Source organism: Haliotis rubra, unplaced genomic scaffold (assembly GCF_003918875.1).
Source record: "Haliotis rubra isolate DU_JTF1 unplaced genomic scaffold, ASM391887v1 Scf353, whole genome shotgun sequence".
In the NCBI taxonomy this organism is placed as follows: Eukaryota; Metazoa; Mollusca; class Gastropoda; order Lepetellida; family Haliotidae; genus Haliotis; species Haliotis rubra.
The window spans coordinates 440,225-464,687 of NW_025767028.1; the positions used below are offsets into that span (position 1 = coordinate 440,225).

At 41.1% G+C, this 24,463-nt stretch overlaps 1 protein-coding gene across 4 annotated transcripts in view; it reads left to right on the plus strand.

Annotated features, from left to right (window-relative positions):
* The first annotated feature begins 19,032 nt into the window (after positions 1-19,032).
* The window catches only part of LOC124285131 (collagen alpha-1(I) chain-like), a 68,344-nt gene continuing 62,913 nt past the window's right edge, over positions 19,033-24,463 (plus strand). Inside the window, exons 1-2 of one of the 4 annotated variants that reach the window (XM_046721288.1) lie at positions 19,033-19,447; positions 23,874-24,125. In XM_046721288.1, the coding sequence (XP_046577244.1) occupies positions 19,244-19,447; positions 23,874-24,125 (456 nt within the window). In that variant the 5' untranslated portion in view covers positions 19,033-19,243. The remainder of the gene's footprint in view (positions 19,448-23,873; positions 24,126-24,463) is intronic. The other 3 variants (XM_046721286.1, XM_046721285.1, XM_046721287.1) reach the window with 3 other exon arrangements.

The window sequence follows — 24,463 nt, forward strand, 5'->3', positions numbered from 1 at the left end:
GTAGTAGTAGTAGTAGTAGTAGTGGTAGTAGTAGTAGTAGTAGTAGTAGTGGTGGTGGTTGTTGTGGTGGTGGTAGTAGTAGTAGTAGTAGTAGTAGTAGTAGTAGTAGTAGTAGTAGTAGTAGTAGTAGTAGTAGTAGTAGTAGTAGTAGTAGTAGTGGTGGTGGTTGTAGTGGTGGTAGTAGTAGTAGTAGTAGTGGTGGTAGTAGTAGTAGTAGTAGTAGTAGTAGTAGTAGTAGTAGTGGTGGTAGTAGTAGTAGTAGTAGTAGTAGTAGTAGTAGTAGTAGTAGTGTGTGGTTGTTGTGAGTGGTGGTGGTGGTAGTAGCAGTAGTAGTAGTAGTAGTAGTGGTGGTAGTAGTAGTAGTAGTAGTAGTAGGGGAGTAGTAGTAGTAGTGGTCGTGGTGGTAGTTGTAGTAGTGGTAGTGGTAGTAGTAGTAGTAGTAGTAGTAGTAGTAGTAGTAGTGGTCGTGGTGGTTGTTGTAGTAGTAGTAGTAGTGGTGGTTGTTGTTGTGTAGTGGTAGTAGTAGTAGTAGTAGTAGTAGTAGTAGGTGGTAGTAGTAGTAGTAGTAGTAGTAGTAGTAGTAGTAGTAGTAGTAGTAGTAGTAATAGTAGTAGTAATAGTGGTGTTGTAGTGGTGGTTGTAGTAGTAGTGGTAGTAGTAGTAGTAGTAGTAAGTAATAGTAGTGGTGGTAGTGGTGGTTGTTGTAGTGGTGGTAGTAGCAGTAGTAATAGTAGTAGTAGTAGTGGTGGTGGTGGTTGTTGTAGTGGTGGTAGTAGTAGTAGTAATAGTAGTAGTAGTAATAGTAGTGGTGGTAGTGGTGGTTGTTAGTAGTGGTGGTAGTAGCAGTAGTAATAGTAGTAGTAGTAGTGGTGGTAGTGGTGGTTATGGTAGTAGTGGTGGTAGTAGTAGTAGTAGTAGTAGTGGTGGTGGTAGTAGTAGTAGTAGTAGTAGGAGTAGTAGTGGTGGTAGTAGTAGTAGTAGAAGTAGTAGTAGTAGTAGTAGTAGTAGTAGTAGTAGTAGTGGTAGTGGTGATTGTTGTAGTGGTGGTAGTAGTAGTAGTAGTGGTGGTGGTAGTAGTAGTAGTAGTAGTGGTGGTAGTAGTAGTAGTAGTAGTGGTGGTGGTAGTAGTAGTAGTAGTAGTAGTAGTAGTAGTAGTGGTAGTAGTAGTAGGTAGTAGTAGTAGTAGTAGTAGTAGTAGTAGTAGTAGTGGTAGTGGTGGTGGTGATTGTTGTAGTGGTGGTAGTAGTAGTAGTAGTAGTGGTGGTGGTAGTAGTAGTAGTAGTGGTGGTAGTAGTAGTAGTAGAAGTGGTATTCGTAGTAGTAGTAGTAGTGGTAGTGGTGGTTGTTGTAGTGGTGGTAGTAGTAGTAGTAGTAGTGGTGGTGGTAGTTGTGGTAGTAGCAGTAGCGGCAGTAGTGGTAGTGATGATAGTAGTAGTAGTGGGGGCTGTAGTAGTAATGGTAGTAGTAGTAGTAGTAGTTGTGGTAGTTGTAGTAGTGGCGGTAGTAGTAGTAGTGGTGGCTGTTGTAGTAGTGGTAGTAGTAGTGGTGATAGTTGTAGTAGTAGTGGTTGTTGTAGTAGTGGTGGTAGTTGTAGTAGTGGCGGTAGTAGTAGTAGTTGTGGCTGTTGTAGTAGTGGTGGTAGTAGTGGTGATAGTTGTAGTAGTAGTGGTTGTTGTAGTAGTGGTGGTAGTAGTAGTAGTTGTGGCTGTTGTAGTAGTGGTGGTAGTAGTAGTGGTGGTGTAGTAGTAGTGGTTGTACTGGTGGTGACAGTAGTAGTAGTAGTAGTAGTGGTAGTAGTAGTAGTAGTACAAGCAGTTGTAGTGGTTGTAGCCGCAACAGCAGCAGTAGCATTAGTAGTGGTTTTAATCATACAAATCTGCTCCAAGAAACGTGCTATGATAGCTGTATGTGTAAATATCAGAACCTGCTGGTATTGTGTGGATGAAAGACACATTTACCTGTTTACCGCGCTGCACTAACGCAATAAATGTTAGAAATATGGCGTTCCAACCGAAAAGAGGGCTTCTGCTGAGAACTTCGTGTGAGGGTCTGTCACGTTTTCTCACGCTGATCACGTTTCCTTAGCAACCCATTCTTTGATGTGACTATTATTGTCTCGAAAATCAGAATAACATACTTTTTATTTAAAGCGAAACAATAGGATACTTTATGAAAATCTACAATGCCCCTCCGAGCTGTTCATGTGTCAATGTCTGAAGGTTGTCTGGTATTTGTCGATGCAGTGCAAGGCGTCTTTGACAAGGCAGAGACACAACATGCCAGTGTGGTTCGAACGGAATGTGCGCAGTTCATCATCTGCGCATCGTAATATATATGTAAACAGGACATATGTCGGAGGTCATAGTTCACTGAACACAATACACCTGTCACCACTGGTCCTCGACGTCACAGTGATGGATGACGAAGCCCAGTCCAGTGACAGCCACGACCGATATTTTGTCAAGTAAATTACTTTGTCTTGAGGGGTGACGTCAGTGGTAGGAAACTGGCTACAGAACCCGGATTCAGCTACCTCCTACAGACTTTCGCATTTTGTACAATTAATTACACATATAGTGTGATAGGATTTCGCTGAAACTCCAGGAGGATTAAACATTTTCTGATTTAATCTGTGTAACTTTATAAATAGTGTACGTCTATGCATATTCGATATCAGGATTAAAACAGATATGTTCGTTTCCTTGAAGAATATACTACATATCATTATTACAGGGTGGTGGGGTAGGCTAGTGGTTAAAGCGTTCGCTCGTCACGCCGAAGACCCGGGTTCGATTCCCCACATGGGTAAATTTCCTGGTGTCCCCCGCCGTGATATTGCTGGAATATTGCTAAAAGAGTCATAAAACTAAACTCACTCACTCCTTATTACAGATATTTAAACTATAGGCTCACACGGGGGTTATCAGTCATTATCACGTGATATTTTTGATGAAACGAAAGTTTGCTGGACAAATGTAAGTTTGAAACTGCAGTTTTTGATTGAGAGTTGATCGTTGATTTATTTGTGGTCTTGGTCACTTGATGAAATTTACCGTGCCATTGAATCTGGTGGATAGAAACTTGGCCCCGTTTCCTAAAGCTCTACGATTATATACATCGTAAGTCAATGTTACAGTGTAGGAGATTCGAATGCTACGAGAAAAGATACGAGATCTTAGGCTTAAGAGAGCTTTGTGAGTTTTTCACAGATGTATTCGGGTCTCTTTCATGTCTGGTTTAAGTGTGAAGGCAGTCTGCAAAATTTATAATCATTGTGACTATCCTTTTGTGTGATTGCAGGCAAACTGAAGCACAAATAGGTTGGCAAGTCTATCTATATACGAGCGAAGCGAGCAAAGGTTGGCAACGTGCTTCCCTCGTTTCGGTTCGAAAAATATTTTGAATATCAAAATAAAATATCGTCACCATCAAAGGTAGACACCCACTTCCTCAGAGGGTTGTGCTCTCAGATTTCTGCTGGCTTCCGGTTCAGTGGAGCGATGGAACATGACCATATTGCTTGGTTTTACCATTAAGCTGTTGAAGATTAGTTTTCTTATCTGCCGTCGTTATTGTTAGAATTTTCGTAACATTTATTCTACAAAAAACACTTCTGACGTAGCGGGTGAATGAAAGCAAGGGAGGTAACTCCACAAGTACCCCATATGGCGGACATGGGATTCAGCAAGTATATTTAGATTTAACTCCCTCTGTTCCTTCACTCCGTTGAACCGGAAGCCGGCAGGGGTAATGGTGGCGAAGAACGGTTTGATATGCTACCAATGGCGCTTAAAATGTTGAATTCAATATATTTTTGTGAGTAATTATTAAATATGAGGTTGGAAATCTGAGAGCACAACCCTGTGAGGTCTACCTTTGATGGTAGCGGTATTTTATTTTGATATTAAAAATAGTTTTCGAACCGAAGCGAGGGAAGTACGTTGCCCTACTTTGCTCACTTCGCTCGCATATAGGAAGGCTGGGCATTTTCTTGCGCAACCCTATTTGCGCCATAGTTTGCCTGTGATGTGATGTCCGTCAGTCCCTTTTCAGATGCAGCCAAATAAGGCTTCCAGCCATTCATTGAAGTTTATGCATGCGCCCATGTAGGATATGCAAAGTTTTCATAAATATTTAATTTAAGAATGGTATTAACAATAAGTCAGCCTTGTGGTATTGTCTTGTGGTGTGTGTGGTGGTATGCGGGAGTCACAGTGTCACGGCATGTACAGGCCCACTCCTCATGGGGAAGTACTGAAAATATACGTCGCTCAGGTATGTTGAAGAAAAATGTCACTGCCTCTTACAATTAGTCCATATCACCCGACCAATCACGGGGCGTGATGAATATTTCCCCTCCATTCATCTCGGAGATTGTAGGTCACAGATTCGGCACGCGGAGGGTTTCACGCGGTTATCTCCCATTTGACAGACACCCATTTGACAGACACCCAATTGACAGACACTGAACTAGAAGGTTAATTATGGTTACACCTATGGGTATAATGGAACAGTCCACTGTCTAGTGAGTAGAGCAGGGTGAGCCTGAAACAGGTTTGTTATTGAGAAGTTTGATTGTAGGTAAATAGAAATTTGTTGTGTTTAAATGCTAAATGATTTCTCTTCTCAAATTTGTTTTTACTATTAATTACTATCGAATATAAAACAGGTTTGTCACTGAGAGGTTTGATTGTGTTTATTGATAGAAAAGACCCCTCCAAATAATAGCATATGTACAACAGAAGTTAACTGAGAAAACGTTTTGTTGGAGAGATATAGATATGTACATACTTGAAAACATTCTGATTTGCAGTCAATGAGACACCTGCATTGCCATGTAAGATACGATTAATACAAATCAGTGTTCTAATTTTAACAATAGTTTCTAAAGATTGTAACAGTTTATGTCTTTGAGTAGTGTACAATGGATATTCAAGGAAGTAATGAAAAACATTCTCACATCCATGGCCACATTGACATGATGTGTCATATTTTAAATATTTATTCTGAATGAATCGTAATTAAGTGCACTCGTCATATATCTTAATATTGTGTGCAAAACATACAACTGATTTATTCCATATGAATAATGTTTAGGTTCACATTTGTCTTTATTTGATTTATATGATACAACAGTGTCGCAATTTCTAATAGCTAAGCTAATGTTTTCAATATGATGATGGCCTACTCCCGTTAGACTAGAAGGTTAAACCGAAATGTTTATGAAAATAAACTGTTTTTATATTGCAGCAATAAAAATTCAAGTTACTGTCTTTTCGTCCATCTTTCAAAATAAATAATATAGCTTCAGTTTGTTCCTGTGTTTTTATTTGGACTATTCCATTATAATGTGTAGGTAACAGGTAGTAGATAATCTGTTCACTAAACCGTAAATGTTGTTTGTTTAAGGTGTCTGCGAACTGGCTGTCTGCGTAATGGGAGGACACCTTTCACGCTGGCTACACACATTTAAAGTTGCACAAAGACCCGTGGTTGCTTGTATGGTGTGGTATACATTGAGCTGAAATACAGAGAGAGAGAGAGAGAGAGAGAGAGAGAGAGAGAGAGAGAGAGAGAGAGAGAGAGAGAGAGAGAGAGAGAGAGAGAGAGAGAGAGAGAGAGAGAGAGAGAGAGAGAGAGAGAGAGAGAGAGAGAGAGAGAGAGAAAGAGAGAGAGAGAGAAAGAGAGTAAGACAGAGAGAGGGGGAAAGTGTGACAGAGAGAGAGGGAGTAAGAGAGAGAGAGAGAGAGAGGAAGAGAGAGAGAGAGAGTAAGAGGGAGAATCATTTCATTTTAAAGGCATGTATGAATGAAAGGCTAGGTTACAATGTTGCAGATTAAGATATAACATGATTGACGACATGCTGCAGTGAGTTATTCGTCAAACACAAGTATAATGCGCCAGCACGGTCACACACTGACACCAACAAAAGATGGCCAAATCGCTCACGCGCGCACGTACACGCACACACACATAACGAACACACAGACACTCCTGATAATCACTGATGACAGCAGGTGTTTGCGACAGGTGGACTCATTTCCTACTCCACCGGTAGCACCAGCAACTCTGACAGCATCAACTACACATGAAAGGTAAGTGTTTGTTGCCCGTCCGGAATTCGCTCGGCATGCGCACCGCATATCCAGTGTTTGCAGCCAGAACAATAGAGTTACGCAACTCATATGCATCTCATACGCAACGGATGCGCTGAATTCGTTACTTATACGCTAGATGTGAGTCACACATAAGTCGAAATGTAAATCAAAATGTTTTTGCAATTCTGAGCTACGGCTGCGTATTGATTTTTTTTATAAAGACCTCATAAGTATTTAGTATGCGCAAAAGTGTGACAGGGGCTTAACATGGACTTGCACAATCCCCCAGAATGTAACATGCTACTGACATGTACTGCGACCAATAACTCTAAATGCATATAAACTATAGTCAGATACAATACAATGCAAACGCTTTACTCAGCTTTACATTTTTACTTTAAATGTCGCCGCTTCAAAGCTCTTTGTAGTGTTCGGGCGGTGGGGTAGCCTAGTGGTTAAAGCGTTCGCTCCTGACGCTGAAGACCCGGGTTCGATTCTCCATGTGGGTACAATATGTGAAGCCCAATTCTGGTGTCCCCCGCCGGCGTAAAGCCATACTCACTCACTCACTCACATTGTAGTGTTCATCATTTGATACATCAGAAATATGAACTGAAGCTTTATACACCCGGAAACAGTAACAAACAGTTCTGAGCCTCAACAAAGATATGCGCTTTGCCAATCACGCATACTGTCCTGTTCACGGCAAACCTTTCACACAACCGCTTCATAGTTAAATGGAAAGTTTAACTTAAAATATTTCCAGACAGCAGGTTTAGACGTCCCGGGCGGGCTCTCAAAAATCCATGCCAATACTTTGGATATCCAGACGAAATGGTACGTTTCGATTTTTCTGACTGACTACCGCCCCTACCACGGTGGGGCCTTATCCAGTCATAGTTGGCGTAATGTGCTAGCTGAGGCGTAATGTGCTAGCTGAGGCGTAATGTGCTAGCTGAGGCGTAATGTGCTAGCTGAGGCAGAAAACTAAAGCTTATAGGTTATCGTGGAGGTTTCATATTCGTCATATGGCCAATAGGATCATAGACGGGCTATAGAAAAAGTGTTTTATATGTAATATCGGTGCAACATCGAAGTAATAATCGATATATGTTAAAGTATATATCGATACTAAAACAAATGAATCGTACAAAACTTCATGCAACGGTGAATCGGTGACATTACTACTAACTAATTCCGTAAACTTCAAATTACATGTGCAGAAAGTCTGCTACTAACCATGAAAGAGCAGCACTTGGAAATATGTTCGTTTTGCAACACGTACAGGGGATGGAGGGCTGTGTGTGTGTGTGTGTGTGTGTGTGTGTGTGTGTGTGTGTGTGTGTTACAATTTGAGTCTACGTTCAGACATTTCCATTCGCATTTGACACCAACAACTGCCACTGAGCCAATGATGAAACACGGATTCTTGAGTCCACCAGCAAAAACATCGCCCCAGATCAACTACCTATAAAACGAGCACTCCAGTTTCAATCATTCGTCATCGTTCGACTATTAAATGGTGATCTCTTTGCAATATTTCGATACACATTTTAATGAAGCCCATACATGCGGGAGTGAGTGAGTTGGGTTTCACGCCGCTTTAAGCAATGTTCCAGCCATATCACGGCGGGGACACCAGAAATTGGCTTCACACATGGTACCCTTGTGGGGACTCCAACCAACCTGTATTGACTTGCATAGTCAATATTCCTGAGGGGTAGCCTTGTGGTTAAAGCATGCTTATTCACATTTAATGCCTGGGTTCGATTCCGCACAGGGATACGTATGGAATTCTAGTTGGGTCATATTCGCTGTGTCGCATTGTGGCGTTGTCGCTATTACAAAAGCAAGCAACAAGTGGCAAAATTAACCTAAGCGCGACAATACGACAACCCGATAATGTCCCTTCTAGGTTTCCATAAATGCGAATTGTAAAGGGTTGTAAAATATTTACCTTTGGGGAGCAAGTTCATAAAAATCCCCGGAGAGAGTGAGATATATTTTTCAAAATGACCCCCATGAAAATGCACTATTCAGTCGGGCCAGTGACTGTAGATTTACTGGCTCGACTGGATTTTTACTGGCCACGGGCTAGCGGTTCCAGCTAACATGTAATCTTTCCCCACTGTGTTCGTAGATAAACAGTAAATACTGACAAAGTTATTTCTGCTGAACAAACATAAAGAAATAAGCAAAGAGACAAGACATGTAGGTGTGGTGTAGATACTTTCATTTGACTGCTCACTGTAAAATAGGGATTCACCCAAAATGACTTTTGAACACAAATGTTGCTTCCGGACACGTGACATCTCACGGCTAGTGTTTCGGGTTTTCAACTGTTAACAACACGTGATATGGTTTTTAAGTTGACATTCTTTGGCTAAATCTATAATAGCGATAGTAGAATTTATGGTTGAGATGGATTTCTACGGAGTTGCTTCCCTTGAGTATATGAGACTTGTTTTTATTGGTTCGATTCCAAGATTTGGTTGGCTGTTTTCTTGATCTTGATCAAAGCGTCAAATCTCTTACATCAGCATCACTTTCAGCTCATACGCTGATGTAACTGAAATACTGTTCAAGCATTGATAAATCCAGCTCACTCACTCATACACTTACTCACTCCACCCAAATAGACTTAATAATGTATATGTTATTAATTTACAGGGTTAGTTTTAAATTATGTTACGTTGAAGAAATCTTTGACGTTGGTATCATTCAAGAGCTATGTCATGCTGACTAGACAATGACTCAGCAGTTTTATTGCTATCCTTCAAGTCTTCAAACTTCCGGCGAAAAAATAGAAACAAAGACATTAATCTTATAAACAAATACACACCTCCGTCACATATATGTCACTCATTTTCAGGAAACGTCGGTTTGAACAATATTTATATCACAGCGTGTCAGATTCACGTGGGTGGTGTGTGAGTGAGTGATGATGAGCTGGGTTAAACCAAGCCTTGAACTGTATGCCGTGTGTGATGTAGTCGACATAAGTCAGTTTTAACTTTGATAATTTTCAATTTGAAATCGTGTTCAGGTTCCTTTATTTAAAAGTCTTAGTTACAGAGTACAGTGGCTGTACTAAGGGAGATAATGTCTGTGAGACTTCACCAAGGGAGATAACTGCTGTGAGTTTGTTAAGTAAGCAGGCAGGCGGGAAGGCGAAAACGTTCACGGCCTGTTTTTCAGTGTTGTTATAAATTAGGGAGAATTGTTGTTAAATTTGCTGTATTAGTTAGAAATGTGACCAAATATGTCAACAACGTCATTTTGACTTGTAAACTAATGTGTCAAAAGTTATTCTTTCATAATTTGTATTGAAGCCTAAGCAATTATTGATGATGTACCCTTCAGGCAACATTTGGTAAATCGGGTTCTGTTATGGTTTCAGCCTGAACCCGCCGAATGACCATTATACTGTTCAAGTTATGAAACGCATCATGATTGATATAAACTGCGGTGCAACAAGAATCGTTTGTTGGGACTGTAACCTAACACGTGAAAAAAGCCAGAGGTGATGGTGGGCGTGTACAACCTGTGATATTCTGTAATCACCCTATTTGTACTTCCAACACAAATTCTTTACCCACGTGACAATAATTATGATAAGGTAAACGTCCATGAGACAAAGCAGCACCAAAAAGCTTGCTCAAAGTCATAGACCAGTGTTCACTCGATTTCCGTCTCAGCTTCCCGGGGAGAGTGGGGTCTTGTGCAGAGCCTAGGTCACAAATCAGTCGAAGTCACGTAGAGTCATTGGATGGGTCAGTGCGCTTGACAGCTTGACTCCTGACAGTTTCTTGGACTTAAGTCCTGCCCCACAACGAAGCACATGTGATACATGTGGTCTCACCTTAGACAAGTGAGTTTGTTCATAAATTGCCTCTGTTCACCCAGCAAAAATTGGGTACCCGGTGTTATAAATCATATGACCATTTAGTTGCGTCAAATCGTGAAATAAAATTTGCACTTCCAGATTCACAAGTGTCAGCGCAAGCAAGGATCCACTGGCTATGAAATACGATTATTTTTGAGGATGTTATCATTTCGTCATTAACAGTGTGTGCGTATGTCGGGGTGGGTGGAAACACGCATAACTTAGTTCTTTAAGTTGTATTTTATACCCTGAAACAGCAAGAAAACGTTACACGTGAACAATGGTGAACATGTGATTGCGTAAACACATTGTACAGCCTCTTCGATCGATGTAACAAGTCTGTGGTGACCTGTAAACATGTGACCTGTAAACACGCTACCTGTAAACATGTGACCTGTAAACACGCTACCTGTAAACACGCCACCTGTAAACATGTGACCTGTAAACACGCTACCTGTAAACATGTGACCTGTAAACACGCTACCTGTAAACATGTGACCTGTAAACACGCTACCTGTAAACACGCCACCTGTAAACATGTGACCTGTAAACACGCTACCTGTAAACATGTGACCTGTAAACACGCTACCTGTAAACACGCCACCTGTAAACATGTGACCTGTAAACACGCTACCTGTAAACATGTGACCTGTAAACACGCTACCTGTAAACATGTGACCTGTAAACACGCTACCTGTAAACATGTGACCTGTAAACACGCTACCTGTAAACATGTGACCTGTAAACACGCTACCTGTAAAAATGTGACCTGTAAACACGCTACCTGTAAACATGTGACCTGTAAACACGCTACCTGTAAACATATTACCTGTAAACATGTTACGTGTAAATCTGAGTGTTTACGGTACTACCTTTCACTTTCCCTCTCATTCGGGTGTTGCTATAAGCTGCTGTTATACACAGACAGTGTTCAATACATCTTCAGATAAGTCGTGCGACTTTCCAGGGAAGCTCACATACTGCAGAAAGTTAATGAGGCGCACATAAAATATTCACAAGCAATCTATGAAAGGGAAGAAAAAACACTTTCACTCATCACCCCTCAAGTATGCTCCTTGTGATCATGGTCAAGTTTGCTGGTTAGTCATACGGAAAAGATATATCTGCTACTGCGGCAAGAAAACATTTCCTAGAGGATACCCTTGCAATTCGGGATAATGAGTCACACACATAGGTGGTGGGGTAGCCTAGTGGTTAAAGCGTTCGCTCGTCACACCGAAGACCCGGGTTCGATTCCCAGCATTGGTACAATGCGTGAAGCCCATTTCTGGTGTCCCTGTCGTGATATTGCTGGAATGTTGCTAAAAGCGGCGTAGAATTAAACATATAATAGGAGGTGACGACTATATTGGATCGCTGACTTCCTGGTCGACTGCGTGACGTCATAACTCGTCGGTATTGAACGTTTTTCATAATATCTACCACTGGTTTGTCTGATCCAGACGTGGTACAGGAGACTGTGGCGTTACACAGAATCCATTCACATCTTGTGTAAACCATGTTCCATATATGTACACTCCCTTTTTTTAATATATCACGCTAAGGTAGCTTTTCCAAAACTAGAGATTTTGCTTTGTGTTAGTACTGGGGATATATGCAAGAAAATATCGCCGAGTTGGAAGTGCATGACAGTCTAGAAACCACTGATCACACTGTCACAGCTGCTATTATATTTAGCATTACCGTCTACACTGAGGACGCTGCGTGTTACAGCTTTCAAACAAAAGGTTGGACGGGTTGGGTTGGATGATTACGAGTGAGTGAGTGAGTATAGTGTTACTCCGCTTTTAGCAGTAATGCGGCGGGCGACACCAGAAGTGTGCTTCACACATTGTACCCATGTGGGGAATCGAACCCGAGTCTTCGGCGAGACGGGCGAACGCTTTAACCACTGGGTTAGCCATCGTCCCTGAAGGACAGTAAATGAAACCATTTCCTCCTATCCTATTATAAGCAGATGTATCAACACTTGTGACTTAAAGTTCAAAACGTTGCCAGCTTTCATCAACTGTGTTGCGATATTCTGTATCAAAAAACACACGTGTGAAATAATCGATGTTTGTACGACGAAGCACATGCCAGCGGTCTAAAAGACAAGCCGTTTCGAGTTATTGCCTTTTCAATAACGCTTTTTAATCGCAGTCGTGGGATGATTCATCAGCATGGCAAAACATGAAGGATGCCCCTCAAAGGTTACTTTTGCTGAGAAGACGAAATACAACGTGAACGTCAACGTTAAAGTGAAAACTGTATAGAACTGCTGAGGACCTGGGCCCCGTTTCACAAAGCTACCCTAGCGCTACGACTGTCGTACCTCCTATACTGTAACATAAACTTACCACAGTCGTAGCGCTACGATAGCTTTGTGAAACGGAACCCAGGGCCCCGTTCCTCAAAGCGATCGTAACGCTAAGATGATCGTAACTCCCATACTTTAACATAGACTTACGACAGTCGTAGCGCTACGATCGCTTTGAGGAACGGGGCCCAGAATGGTAATGGACAGAATGACTGACGAGTGAGTGAGGCGGAGGTCAATGTGGGACGACGGTCACCTGTCGGTGCAGTCAGCGATGGCGATGGCTACTCACAGACCAAGCTAATACGTAAACTGCCTCAGATGATATGTTAGTGAGTGAGTTTTGTTTTTCGTCGCACTCGTATAAATAGACAGGGGCTGTGTGGTCGGACAGAGCGTCTTAACTGACTGTCTTTAGTACAGCTACTTCTCGAGCCAACATGAAGTTGGCACCCCAAGGTAAACAAGGCTTGAAAGATTACGACGATGATTGCCACCAAATACTTCATTTTCTAAAATATAAGCTCATGCGTGATACGATAGTTTCTATCATAGGTTATTATTCTGATTTGAGACTTCCGATTGACCAATACGTTTTGGGAATTTATCAATTCATGGCAGACCTTACCCTCTCAGAAGCTGTTTATACTCCGCACCGAAAAAAAAACCCCGTAATGATACCACAGCAAGATGAAAGATTTGAAAAGATACGACCAAAAACATGACTATAATTGTAAGCCAAAAACTAGTTCGTTGTACGATTCTGAACACACCATAAGCGTGTGTTTATGGATCATTATCAAATACTTTTAATACTATTATTGCAACATCGATTCAACGTACAATTAAACCAATGTGTAGAAGATCGTGCTGGTAATAGCGAGAACTAATTTGGTGCGTTGATTCAGTTCAGGCAGATATAGCATGTCTAGCAGTCTAGTGATATCTCAGCTCCATAGGTCCATGATGACAAGGGTTATTCGAACTTGTTCCTCACAATCTTTCAACTGTGTGAGTGAGTGAGTGAGTTTAGTTTTACGCCGCACACAGCAATATTCCAGCAATATGGCGGCGAATAATTTGTATCTAACAGTTTTACGAATCAACATTAGTACATTGTTTTATTTTTTTATATCTAGCCAAGAATGTGTATCTATTATTTTCTTATTGGTTTTGTATAACGCCGCACGCAGCAATATTCCAGCTATATGGTGGCGACCTGTAAATAATCGAGTCTGGACTCATCAGTATGAGCATCGATCTACGCAGTTGGGAAACGGTGTCGTCCCACGAGGCCTAAAATTATTCAGTTAGGTAGGTACAGTTCATTAGGCTATTTGGGACTTCATGACTCACTGGTTTTATTGGATTAAGGTGGATTATTGCTGAACTGGTCCATTATTGAACACAGAAGGGGTGAATCATAAGAAACAACAAAAATCAAATATGATTGTGAAATATTTATTTTAACAGTGATTTATCACATCTGTATCACTGGTTTTATTGGATAAGGGTGGATTGACCACAGGAATCATAACAACATATTATCATGTATTATGTTATCACAACAAAATCTGTATCATTTAGCCTGTTATCACAGGTGACAAAGTGATATTGTTTATGTTTATTGTTATTCACTGTTCCCAAACACCAAGTAAGTGGGATACTGAGTCTGTGTACTCCAGGACAGTGATGGTGCCAGTGAGTCGCCTGGTCTTGGCTCGCAGCAAGCCCTGGTCAACTGTTACATAGCGACGTCTCCTTGCTGGTTCACGTGGTGACCTCTCTGCTGTGTCTCACTTCGGTCCTAGACTGCTCACGCTTGATCAGCTTCACAAAGTCAAATATGTTCGGGTGACACTTGGATAACGAGTGGAGCCTGCTATGCCATCCTTCTACGTGGTTGTTTGTTTGATGTCCATCATTGGTGAAGTGGTTCCATTCTTCTCTTGTCCATGACGTACCCTCCACCCAAGTTGTTGTCACATAGTCCAGGAACCGAGTTACTCCTTCTCCTTGGGGACTATCGGCGATTGCATCTACCCACACATTCTCAACTTCCTCACGTGGAACAAGAGGAGGAGTCTTGGCACGAGCTGCTAGCAGATGGAAGTCAGGGTCTTCCTTGTACATTGGGACGAGTCTTCTGCCTCTCTCTATACATAGCTGTCTTGACGGAAGGAAGGACTGAAATGTGTTGGAATCCATCCAAAGGGAAGACGTCAGGAATATTTCTTAATGCAGTAACTTCATCGTCATAAATGTTTGGGATGGGGGTCGTCTCAGTTCTTGCCCGATCCAGGAGTGTTCTCTTGAAGTCGTCCATGTTGAAGATGTCCAGATCCAATCTTCAGTAGGCGATCATCTTGTGTGTGAATGGATCCTGTACAGCGTGGCACTGTACATGTCCAGCAGCAGATGTCATCTACCTGTCGGTTGACTTTAAACTTATGTCCTGCATAGTGTGCAAATCTGCCGTCACGAGCATTGGAAGGTATCTGACATTAATTTGTGCATTCGCCATAGCTATGTAGATATGGATATAGCTACAAACATACATACTTATAGCAAGTTTCTTCCTTCTCATGTTAGTTGTAGAAGGGAACTGAATAATATCCACTTCATGTAAATACTCCTCCAGTAATAATAGATCTAATCTTATTAAGATTAACAGTAAGTGCTTTCATCTATCCAACCTTAATGTTTTCACAGTAGACAAGTCTCATTACTAAACTAACCCTAACAGAGTGACCCCCGTCCACTGATCAGTGGCCTCTCCCACTCTTGTTTCACGCCCCAATTACCTCATTAATTATGTCATGTGGGCAAACTGTAACTAGGCCTTGTGGGATTTATTAGGTGTGAATTTTAGGCCTCGCGGACTGTAACCTAGGGAAACAATGACATGTGCCAACCAAGTCAGCGAGTCTGACTACCCGATGCCGTTAGTCGCCATTTCAGAAATATACTCTCCCAAAAAAGAAACGCATCATGAAAATAGCAATTTCATGTCGCAATGAATTAAACGTTATTCATTTTACAAAAGGTTTTGCTCTGTTTATGAGTCCTATGGTGTTTATGTTTTGAAACATCACAACAAAACGCACCATCCGTAAAATACCCGTATTTAACAGCATGATTTTAAATTTCGGCGTGTAGTGTCACAGAATACACAATTCACATGCAATGCACGTGAAAGTTGGGGGTCAGATAGTCTCAATGATGGGTATAAAAGTTTGATCGCTGTCTGTCGATTATTCACTGTATTTGGAATATTGTTGACGAACGCAAAATGCCAGGAATAAGTGAAGCCAACCGTCATATCGCCATTGGTTTGCTTGAAGCTGGCCAGTCTCAACGTGCAGTTGCCCGACGCATGAATGTTCACCAAAGCACCATTTCACGGCTCTGGGAGAGATATCGCCGGCAGAATGCGGTAGCAGATGCCCCTCGTAGTGGGCGACCTCGAGCGACCACTGCGGCGCAGGATCGCTACATCCGGGTACATCACCTGCGTCATCGAACAGCTACGGCGACCAGTACCGCTCGACAAATACCCGGATTGAGGAGGCTTTCTGCACAGACCGTCAGGAACAGGTTGAGAGAAGGCTGGTTTACGTGCCAGAAGACCTTATTTTGTCCCTGTGCTTCGACAACAACATCGTCGACATCGAGTTCAATGGTGCACCAACGTTCAGGCCTGGAACCTACCGAATTGGCGTAGAATCTGGTTCAGTGATGAATCACAATTTCTATTGGAACGACGCGATGGAAGAATGCGGGTGTACAGACGTCGACGTAAACGTTTCGCCGACGCTTGCGTTCCCCAGGTGGACAGATTCGGCCGGGACAGTGTTATGATGTGGGGGGAGATCACCTGCCGTAGGAGAAGTGATTTGGTGATGATCCAGGGTAACCTGACAGCTCAACGGTACTATGACGAAATCCTACGCTCACACCTCCTTCCAATCATTGATCGCCAGAGGGAGTTTTTTCAACAGGACAATGCCAGGCCCCACACAGCACGTCACACTAGAGACTTCCTCCAGAACCATAACATCAATGTGCTCCCCTGGCCCTCAAGATCACCGGACTTAAACCCTATCGAACATCAGTGGGATGCCCTGGACAGACGGGTGCGACGCCGTAACCCTCAGCCCCAGACACTTCAGCTACTCGCACAGGCACTACAGGCAGAGTGGGCTGCGATAGGGCAACACGAGATTCTGAGACTTATTCGTTCGATGCCGAGGCGATGCCGTGCAGTTCTGGATGCCCACGGTGGTCACACGAGGTATTGACTTCAGCGCCACCACACGTCTCCATGTGACACTCAAACTGACTTTCCTCGAGTTGGTGCCATAGACGGATAAGTCTGCATTCCCAGTGTGCAATTTCGCTATATTTCATTGACTCATAAAGCCTACAAGATGTTTCAAAATAAACAAAAAAATACAGTTGAAATTCCTATATGCGTTTCTTTTTGGGGAGAGTATAGTTTCCAAATTTGCTAGCCAGTCGGACTCGCTATGCCTGAAAGTTACTAGCCCACAAAATAATTCACTAGCCCGAAATTTGAATGCAGAAACTATGCAAAATATTGAGAAATATGAGAATAAGATATTGTCGTCATTAACCTGCTGATATGATGAACATTTTTATCAGGCCATAATCTTGCATGATTTAAAAGTGTACCACAACTTAACTAACAAATCGGAGATAGTGATATATTTACAAAATGACCCCATGAAAATTCACTAGCAAGCCGGGCCAGTGACTGTGGAGATATACTGGCCACACTGGCTGTGTTTAATTCAGCACAAATCCATGTAAGCGGATGACACGTGTGCCAGGTCCCCTATGTCGTGTCATGCAGTGCGGTTGTGGCGGACTGTTAAAGCACATTCCTTTCCGGTCTTCAGTCGTCTTTTATGCCGTTTATCCACGATTATCCTACTCGGCAAAGATTATATATTGCACAGCGTTTACCGTTCTTAAATAAATAAAAAATGCTACATTCTTGTTGAAAAGAAACGAACGAGCACTTTCATCCCAAAATTCCGATCACGTGACAGGGTAGGGTGCAACTTTGCCATAAACCAGTCTGACATTTTTACGACATGTTTTACCGCTGCCATGTTCCATGTAACGGTTTGGTCGGGGAACTATACAACACGAAGGAAACGACTGAAATCTGTTCTTGATAAAATATGTACCGATAGTAAACACGCCTTTCGTGAGTTTGATAATGTTTCAGGAGTGTAATTATGTCTGTCAGGCACTGCAGTCAGAAACGTTAACATTGACTGTAAGGATTGACACTCACTATGTGTACATGTCGTTATTAGGGACAGGAATAGAGTGAGTGAGTGAGTATAGTTTCCAGCAATGCCACTGCAGGGGACGCCAGAGAGAAATGGAACACTACAAACTAACAAATGGAATCGTCATTTATATCATCGAATCCTAAAAATATCAAGATGAAGATAGTTTATTGTAGGTCTCCGGTCTGTATACGGGGTGTGTTAATGACAGGAGAAGTGTGGACAGTGCAAATAGGGGAAAGCATCATAACATTGTGGAATTTGGTGACAGGAGAAATCAGACTCTTCCTTAATGACAACGAAATCTGTTATAAACAGGGCTAAGTTACCCAAATATTTCTGTGGAATATACTCCTTTCTTAATCGGCATAAGCATCACATATAAGTAACAGATGATATTCGTCTTCGATATCCGCCATACAGACAGGGCAAAATCTGAGATGTTTGGCGAGTGACTTGTTACGGCCAGTATTGATCATTATATCTGTCAAGCCAAGTCTAAATCTAATAACTGTATTTCTAAGTTTCTTGCTTGTAATGTTTAAAATATATCTCTCAGGTTCGATCAATGTTTTAAAGGATCTATATACATGTAGAACTTAATCTAAGGGTATCCATCCAATTCTGACGAAACATATCCACGGCTCTTTGACGAAATTAGTTTATAAACAGCCACTCGTAACCAACACCTTGGAAAATCCACACACATCCAAATCCATACGAAAATAGCAAATATCTTGTATGTGATGCCCATGTTACATATTACATAACCAACATGTTGTAAGATTGTTTGGTTAGACGCTGTTCATGCATTCTCGGTGGTTTGAACCAATATTTTATGCAAAGAAGGTGAGGGTTTATATAAAGCGGGTATCTTCCACAATCACCATATAGTTTGGTGTTGTAATGTTAACATTAAGGAACTTCTTACAAGCCAATAAATGTATTTTTTAAATGTATTAATGTTGATTCGTAAAACTGTTTGATACAAATTATGTAATATTGTCTGCAGCATCGAGGTGCGTTCACTTTCTATCAAGAAGAACACAAGTCAAAGAATATTCAAAGGTATTTAAAGATTCTGCGATCAGAATTCCTCATTGTATTTTCATTCAGTTTTAAGAAAGTGAACTTGCACCGAAACCCCATCAGCGTACTGACAGCAATAACGACTGCTTGTCATCAACTAGCCGCGTCCTTAAAGTCACGTGGTATTAAGGAAATCTCGTTCCATAACGCGTCATTTTGTTCGACTCCGAAGTCCTGACGTTGTTTAATGTGTTCACAGTACTTTTTTTATTACATATATGTATCATGACTTTGTATTAAATCTTTTGGGTATATAATAATAATCGCAGTGGTTGTCGTATCCGTTTAACGGTCTTATCAAATGCCACAATTACTTACCGTATTTTTAAACACTTAGTACCTCATCTAGACTGACAGGCATGTGAAGGAGAGGAGACGACACGTGTCAAAAACTGTGACGTCATTACAGGCTCTTTGAATCAACGCGCTCGCCCCGATACCAGTCCCGGGGAGTTTGTTTTCTACCGGCGTATTTACGGATATATTCAGAAACAAACAAGCCCTTAAGGGCTATGTGGATAGACAGATGAAGGGAGAAGGAAACAGCACAGAGAAGAACTGTATTCGCCCATATGTTCTTTCTTTCACTTTCGTTCAGCTGGCTCTGATATGTTCGTTCGGTGCAGTGTTTTATGTACAATTTTTGGACCTTACCCGACTAAGAGGACGGGTCGACAAGCTAGAAACACTGTGCAATTTCGCTGTTCATAACCGGCATGAAAGAGCAAAGGTACGTATTTTAAATTTTAAATTAAAAGTGTCTTTTTTAACTTTTGAAAGTTCACCCTCCCCCTACACGCCTCCCAGATGCCAAATCATGTTTTGACATTTTGATTGTGACAAGTTTGGGCGAGAGATTGTTCTTTGTCTTGAACAAGTTCGTGCAAAAGTAATGTAACCTAGTGACAAGCCTGACCTGGCAGACGTCGCAGAGGAATTTGACGGAAATTGCTGATTTGCGAATTATTCGATATTTGCTTGCTACTTCGTTGGTCTAATCAAAACTAACGGAACTCTTTTTTTCACTTACACGTAAATACTGTTGTTCTTCCTTTAGAACATCGAAATATAGAAACACATCTGCAAGAGAAAATAACGATTTTTTTTATGTACTAGCCGGAAGCTAATGTTTCTCATGTACATTGATTATGTGATTAGCTATACATCCGAATGTGTGATTAGACATACGTCCGAATGTGTGATTAGATGTACGTCAGAATAAGTGATAAGATGTACGTCAGAATGTGTGACTGGTTATACGTCAGAATGTGTGATTAGATGTACGTCAGTATGTGTGATTAGTTATACGTCAGAATGTGTGATTAGTTATACGTCAGAAGTGTGATTAGTTGTACGTCAGAATATGTGATTAGTTATACGTCAGAATGTGTGATTAGTTATACGTCAGAATGTGTGATAAGTTATACGTCAGAATATGTGATTAGTTATACGTCAGAATGTGTGATTAGTTATACGTCAGATGGTGTGATAAGTTATACGTCAGAAGTGTGATTAGTTATACGTCAGAAGTGTGATTAGTTATACGTCAAAATGTGTGATTAGTTATACGGCAGAATGTGTGATAAGTTATACGTCAGAAGTGTGATTAGTTATTCGTCAGAAGTGTGATTAGTTATACGTCAGAAGTGTGATTAGTTATACGTCAGAAATGTGATTAGTTATACGTCAAAATGTGTGATTAGTTATACGGCAGAATATGTGATTAGTTATACGTAAGAATATTGTGATTAGATGTACGTCAGAATATGTGATTACATGTACGTCAGTATGTGTGATTAGATATACGTCAGAATGTGTGGCTAGATGTACGTCAGAATATGTGATAAGATGTACGTCAGTATGTGTAATTAGATGTACGTCAGAATGTGTGGCTAGATAAACGTCAGAATATTGTGATTAGATGTACGTCAGAATATGTATTTAGATGAACGTCAGAATGTGTGATTAGTTATACGTCAGAATATGTGATTAGATGTACGTCAGAATGTGTGACTAGATATACGTCAGAACGTGTGATTAGATGTAAGCCAGAATGTGTGATTAGTTATACGTCAGAATATGTCAGAATATGTGATTAGATGTACGTCAGGATGTGTGATTAGATGTTCGTCAGAATGTGTGATTAGATGTACGTCAGAATGTGTGATTAGTTATACGTCACAATGTGTGATTAGATGTACGTCAGAATGTGTTATTAGATGTACGTCTGTTTATGTGATTAGATGTACCTCCGAATGTGTGATTAGATATACGTCAGAATGTTTGAGTAGATGTACGTCAGAATGTGTGATTAGTTATACGTCAGAATGTATGATTAGTTATACGTCAGAATGTGTGACTAGATGTACGTCAGAATGTGTGATTAGTTATACGTCAGAATATGTGATTAGTTATACGTCAGAATATGTGATTAGTTATACGTCAGAAGTGTGATTAGTTATACGTCAGAATATGTGATTAGTTATACGTCAGAAGTGTGATTAGTTATACGTCAGAAGTGTGATTAGTTATACGTCAGAATATGTGATTAGTTATACGTCGGAATGTGTGATTAGTTATACGTCAGAATGTGTGATTAGATGTACGTCAGAATGTGTGACTAGATATACGTCAGAATATGTGGTTAGTTATACGTCTGATTATGTGCTAGATGTAAGTCAGAATACCAGATTAGATTACGTCAGAATGTGTGAATAGTTATACGTCAGAATATGTGATTATATATTCGTCTGTTTATGCGATTAGATGTACCTCCAAATGTGTGATTAGTTATACGTCAGAATGTTTGATTAGATGTACGTCAGAATAGGTGATTAGTTATACGTCAGAATGTATGATTAGTTATACGTCAGAATGTGTGACTAGATATACGTCAGAATATGTGGTTAGTTGTACGTCTGATTATGTGCTTAGATGTAAGTCAGAATACCAGATTAGATTACGTCAGAATGTGTGAATAGTTATACGTCAGAATATGTGATTAGATGTTCGTCAGAATGTGTGATTGGATGTACGTCAGAATGTGTGATTAGATATACGTTAGTATGTGTGAATAGAACTACGTCAGAATGTGTGATTAGATGTACCTCCGAATGTGTGATTCGATGTACGTCAGAATGGGTGATTAGATATACGTCAGAATGTGTGATTAGTTATACGTCAGAATGTGTGACTAGATATATGTCAGAATATGTGATTAGATGTACGTCAGGATGTGTGATTAGATGTTCGTCAGAAAGTGTTATTAGTTGTACGTCTGTTTATGTGATTAGATGTACCTCCGAATGTGTGATTAGATATACGTCAGAATGCGTGATTAGATTTATGTGGGAATGTGTGATTAGATGTAGGTCAGTATGTGTGATTAGATGTAGGTCATAATGTCTGACTAGATATACGTCAGAATGTGTGATTAGTTATACGTCAGAATATGTGTTAGTTGTACGTCTGATTATGTGATTAGATGTAAGTCAGAATACGTGATTAGATTACGTCAGAATGTGTGAAGATGTACGTCAGAATGTGTGAATAGTTATACGTCAGAATGTGTGATTAGATGTTCGTCAGAATGTGTGATTGGATGTACCTCCGAATGTGTGATTCAATGTACGTCAGAATGGGTGATTAGATATACGTCAGAATGTGTGATTAGCTGTAGAATGCATGATAAGATGTACGCCATGTGTGATATGTACGTCACGATGTGTGATATGTACGTCACGATGTGTGGCATGTACGTCAGATGTGTGACATGTACGTGACGATGTATGACATGTATATCATGATGTGTGACATGTACGTCATGGTGTGTGACATGTACATCATGATGTATGACATGTACGTCATGGTGTGTGACATGTACGTCATGTGTGATGGTGTGTGTGACATGTACGATGTACATATGCGCGATGATGTACATGACATGTATGTCATGATGTGTGACATGTACGTCATGGTGTGTGACATGTACGTCATGGTGTGTGACATGTACGTCATGGTGTGTGACATGTACATCAAGATGTATGTATGCTATGTATATCATGGTGTGTGACATGTACGTCATGGTGTGTGACACGTACATCACGATGTATGACATGTACGTCATGGTGTGTGACATGTACATCAAGATGTATGACATGTACGTCATGGTGTGTGACATGTACATCACGATGTGTGACATGTACGTCATGGTGTGTGACACGTACATCACGATGTATGACATGTACGTCATGGTGTGTGACACGTACATCACGATGTATGACATGTACGTCATGGTGTGTGACATGTACGTCATGGTGTGTGACATGTACATCACGATGTATGACATGTACGTCATGGTGTGTGACATGTACGTCACGATGTGTGACATGTACGTCATGGTGTGTGACATGTACGTCATGATATGTGACATGTACGTGACTGTATGATATGTATATCATGGTGTGTGACATGTACATCACGATGTATGACATGTACGTCACAGTGTGTGAGATGTACGTCACAGTGTGTGACGTGTACATCACGATGTATGACATGTACGTCACAGTGTGTAAGATGTACGTCATGGTGTGTGACGTGTACATCACGACATGTATATCACGGTGTGTGAGATGTACGTAACGATGTGTGACATGTATTTCGGAAATTTTGACGTTTGCGTAATGATGCGCGACATGCAAGTAAATATTTACTGTACGGAGGAATATTTTCGTAATTTTGCGTGACGCGCACATCAAAATGTGTGATATAGAGTGTGTAGACAATGGCATGTAAATGTCATGGATCCCGAATTGCGTATGTCATGATGAGTACTATATCCAGCTTACATCCCACATAGCGTAGACCTGCATGTCACGGTGAGAGAATGTCACGTCTTGATCTGGAAGGGAGCCGCATCGGATCTGCGCGGTTTGTTGTCCTTGCCCAATGCTGCGTGCATTTTCAACATCAATCACTTTAGTGTCGAAGGGTGGCTAAAGAATTCACAGACCGAAGTGTTTCTGTTAAAATAAAGGCAGAATGAGGCGTAAAGCAACATTCGCTCCCAGTCCCAGCATACGACCCCACACCCGTCTAGATACACACACACCTTCATTTTTTAACAAAGCGTTTGCTAAATTGTTCAACGACTTCAGAGAAATGTCGACCTTAAAGACAAGATGGGGACGACACAGACACCGCTGATGAGCAGCGACGTCATGCCCGACGCCTACACGAATCTCCCTTCCTACGCCGACACCCCTGAGATGGCATACGTCACCCAGATTGCCGAGAAGATCAACCTCACAGACAACATGGGCAATATCGACTACGGCGGGGTGCCCCTCTCCAACTACGGCATGGAGATGGTCATTGATCAGGCCATTCAATATATCCTGGACGCTCAGGTCAGCAAATGTTAAGAAAACATTCATATGTTTAAACCATGTAAACAGCTGTTCTATTTTTCTGGCATACTTTTTTCTGTTAACCTTCTAGGGACTCACAGGCAGCCTGGGTTATCTGGGATAATAATGCATTAGGACTTTGCGTGTGGAAAACATTTTATTTTTCATGTATATTCCCAGGTATTGTTTACAGCTTCATAGTACAGTAAGTTCAGAGTATATAGGTAGCTTCATAGTACATAAGTACAGTATAGGTAGCTTCATAGTACATAAGTACAGTATGGGTATTCATAGGTACAGTATAGGTAGCTTCATAGTACATAAGTACAGTATGGGTA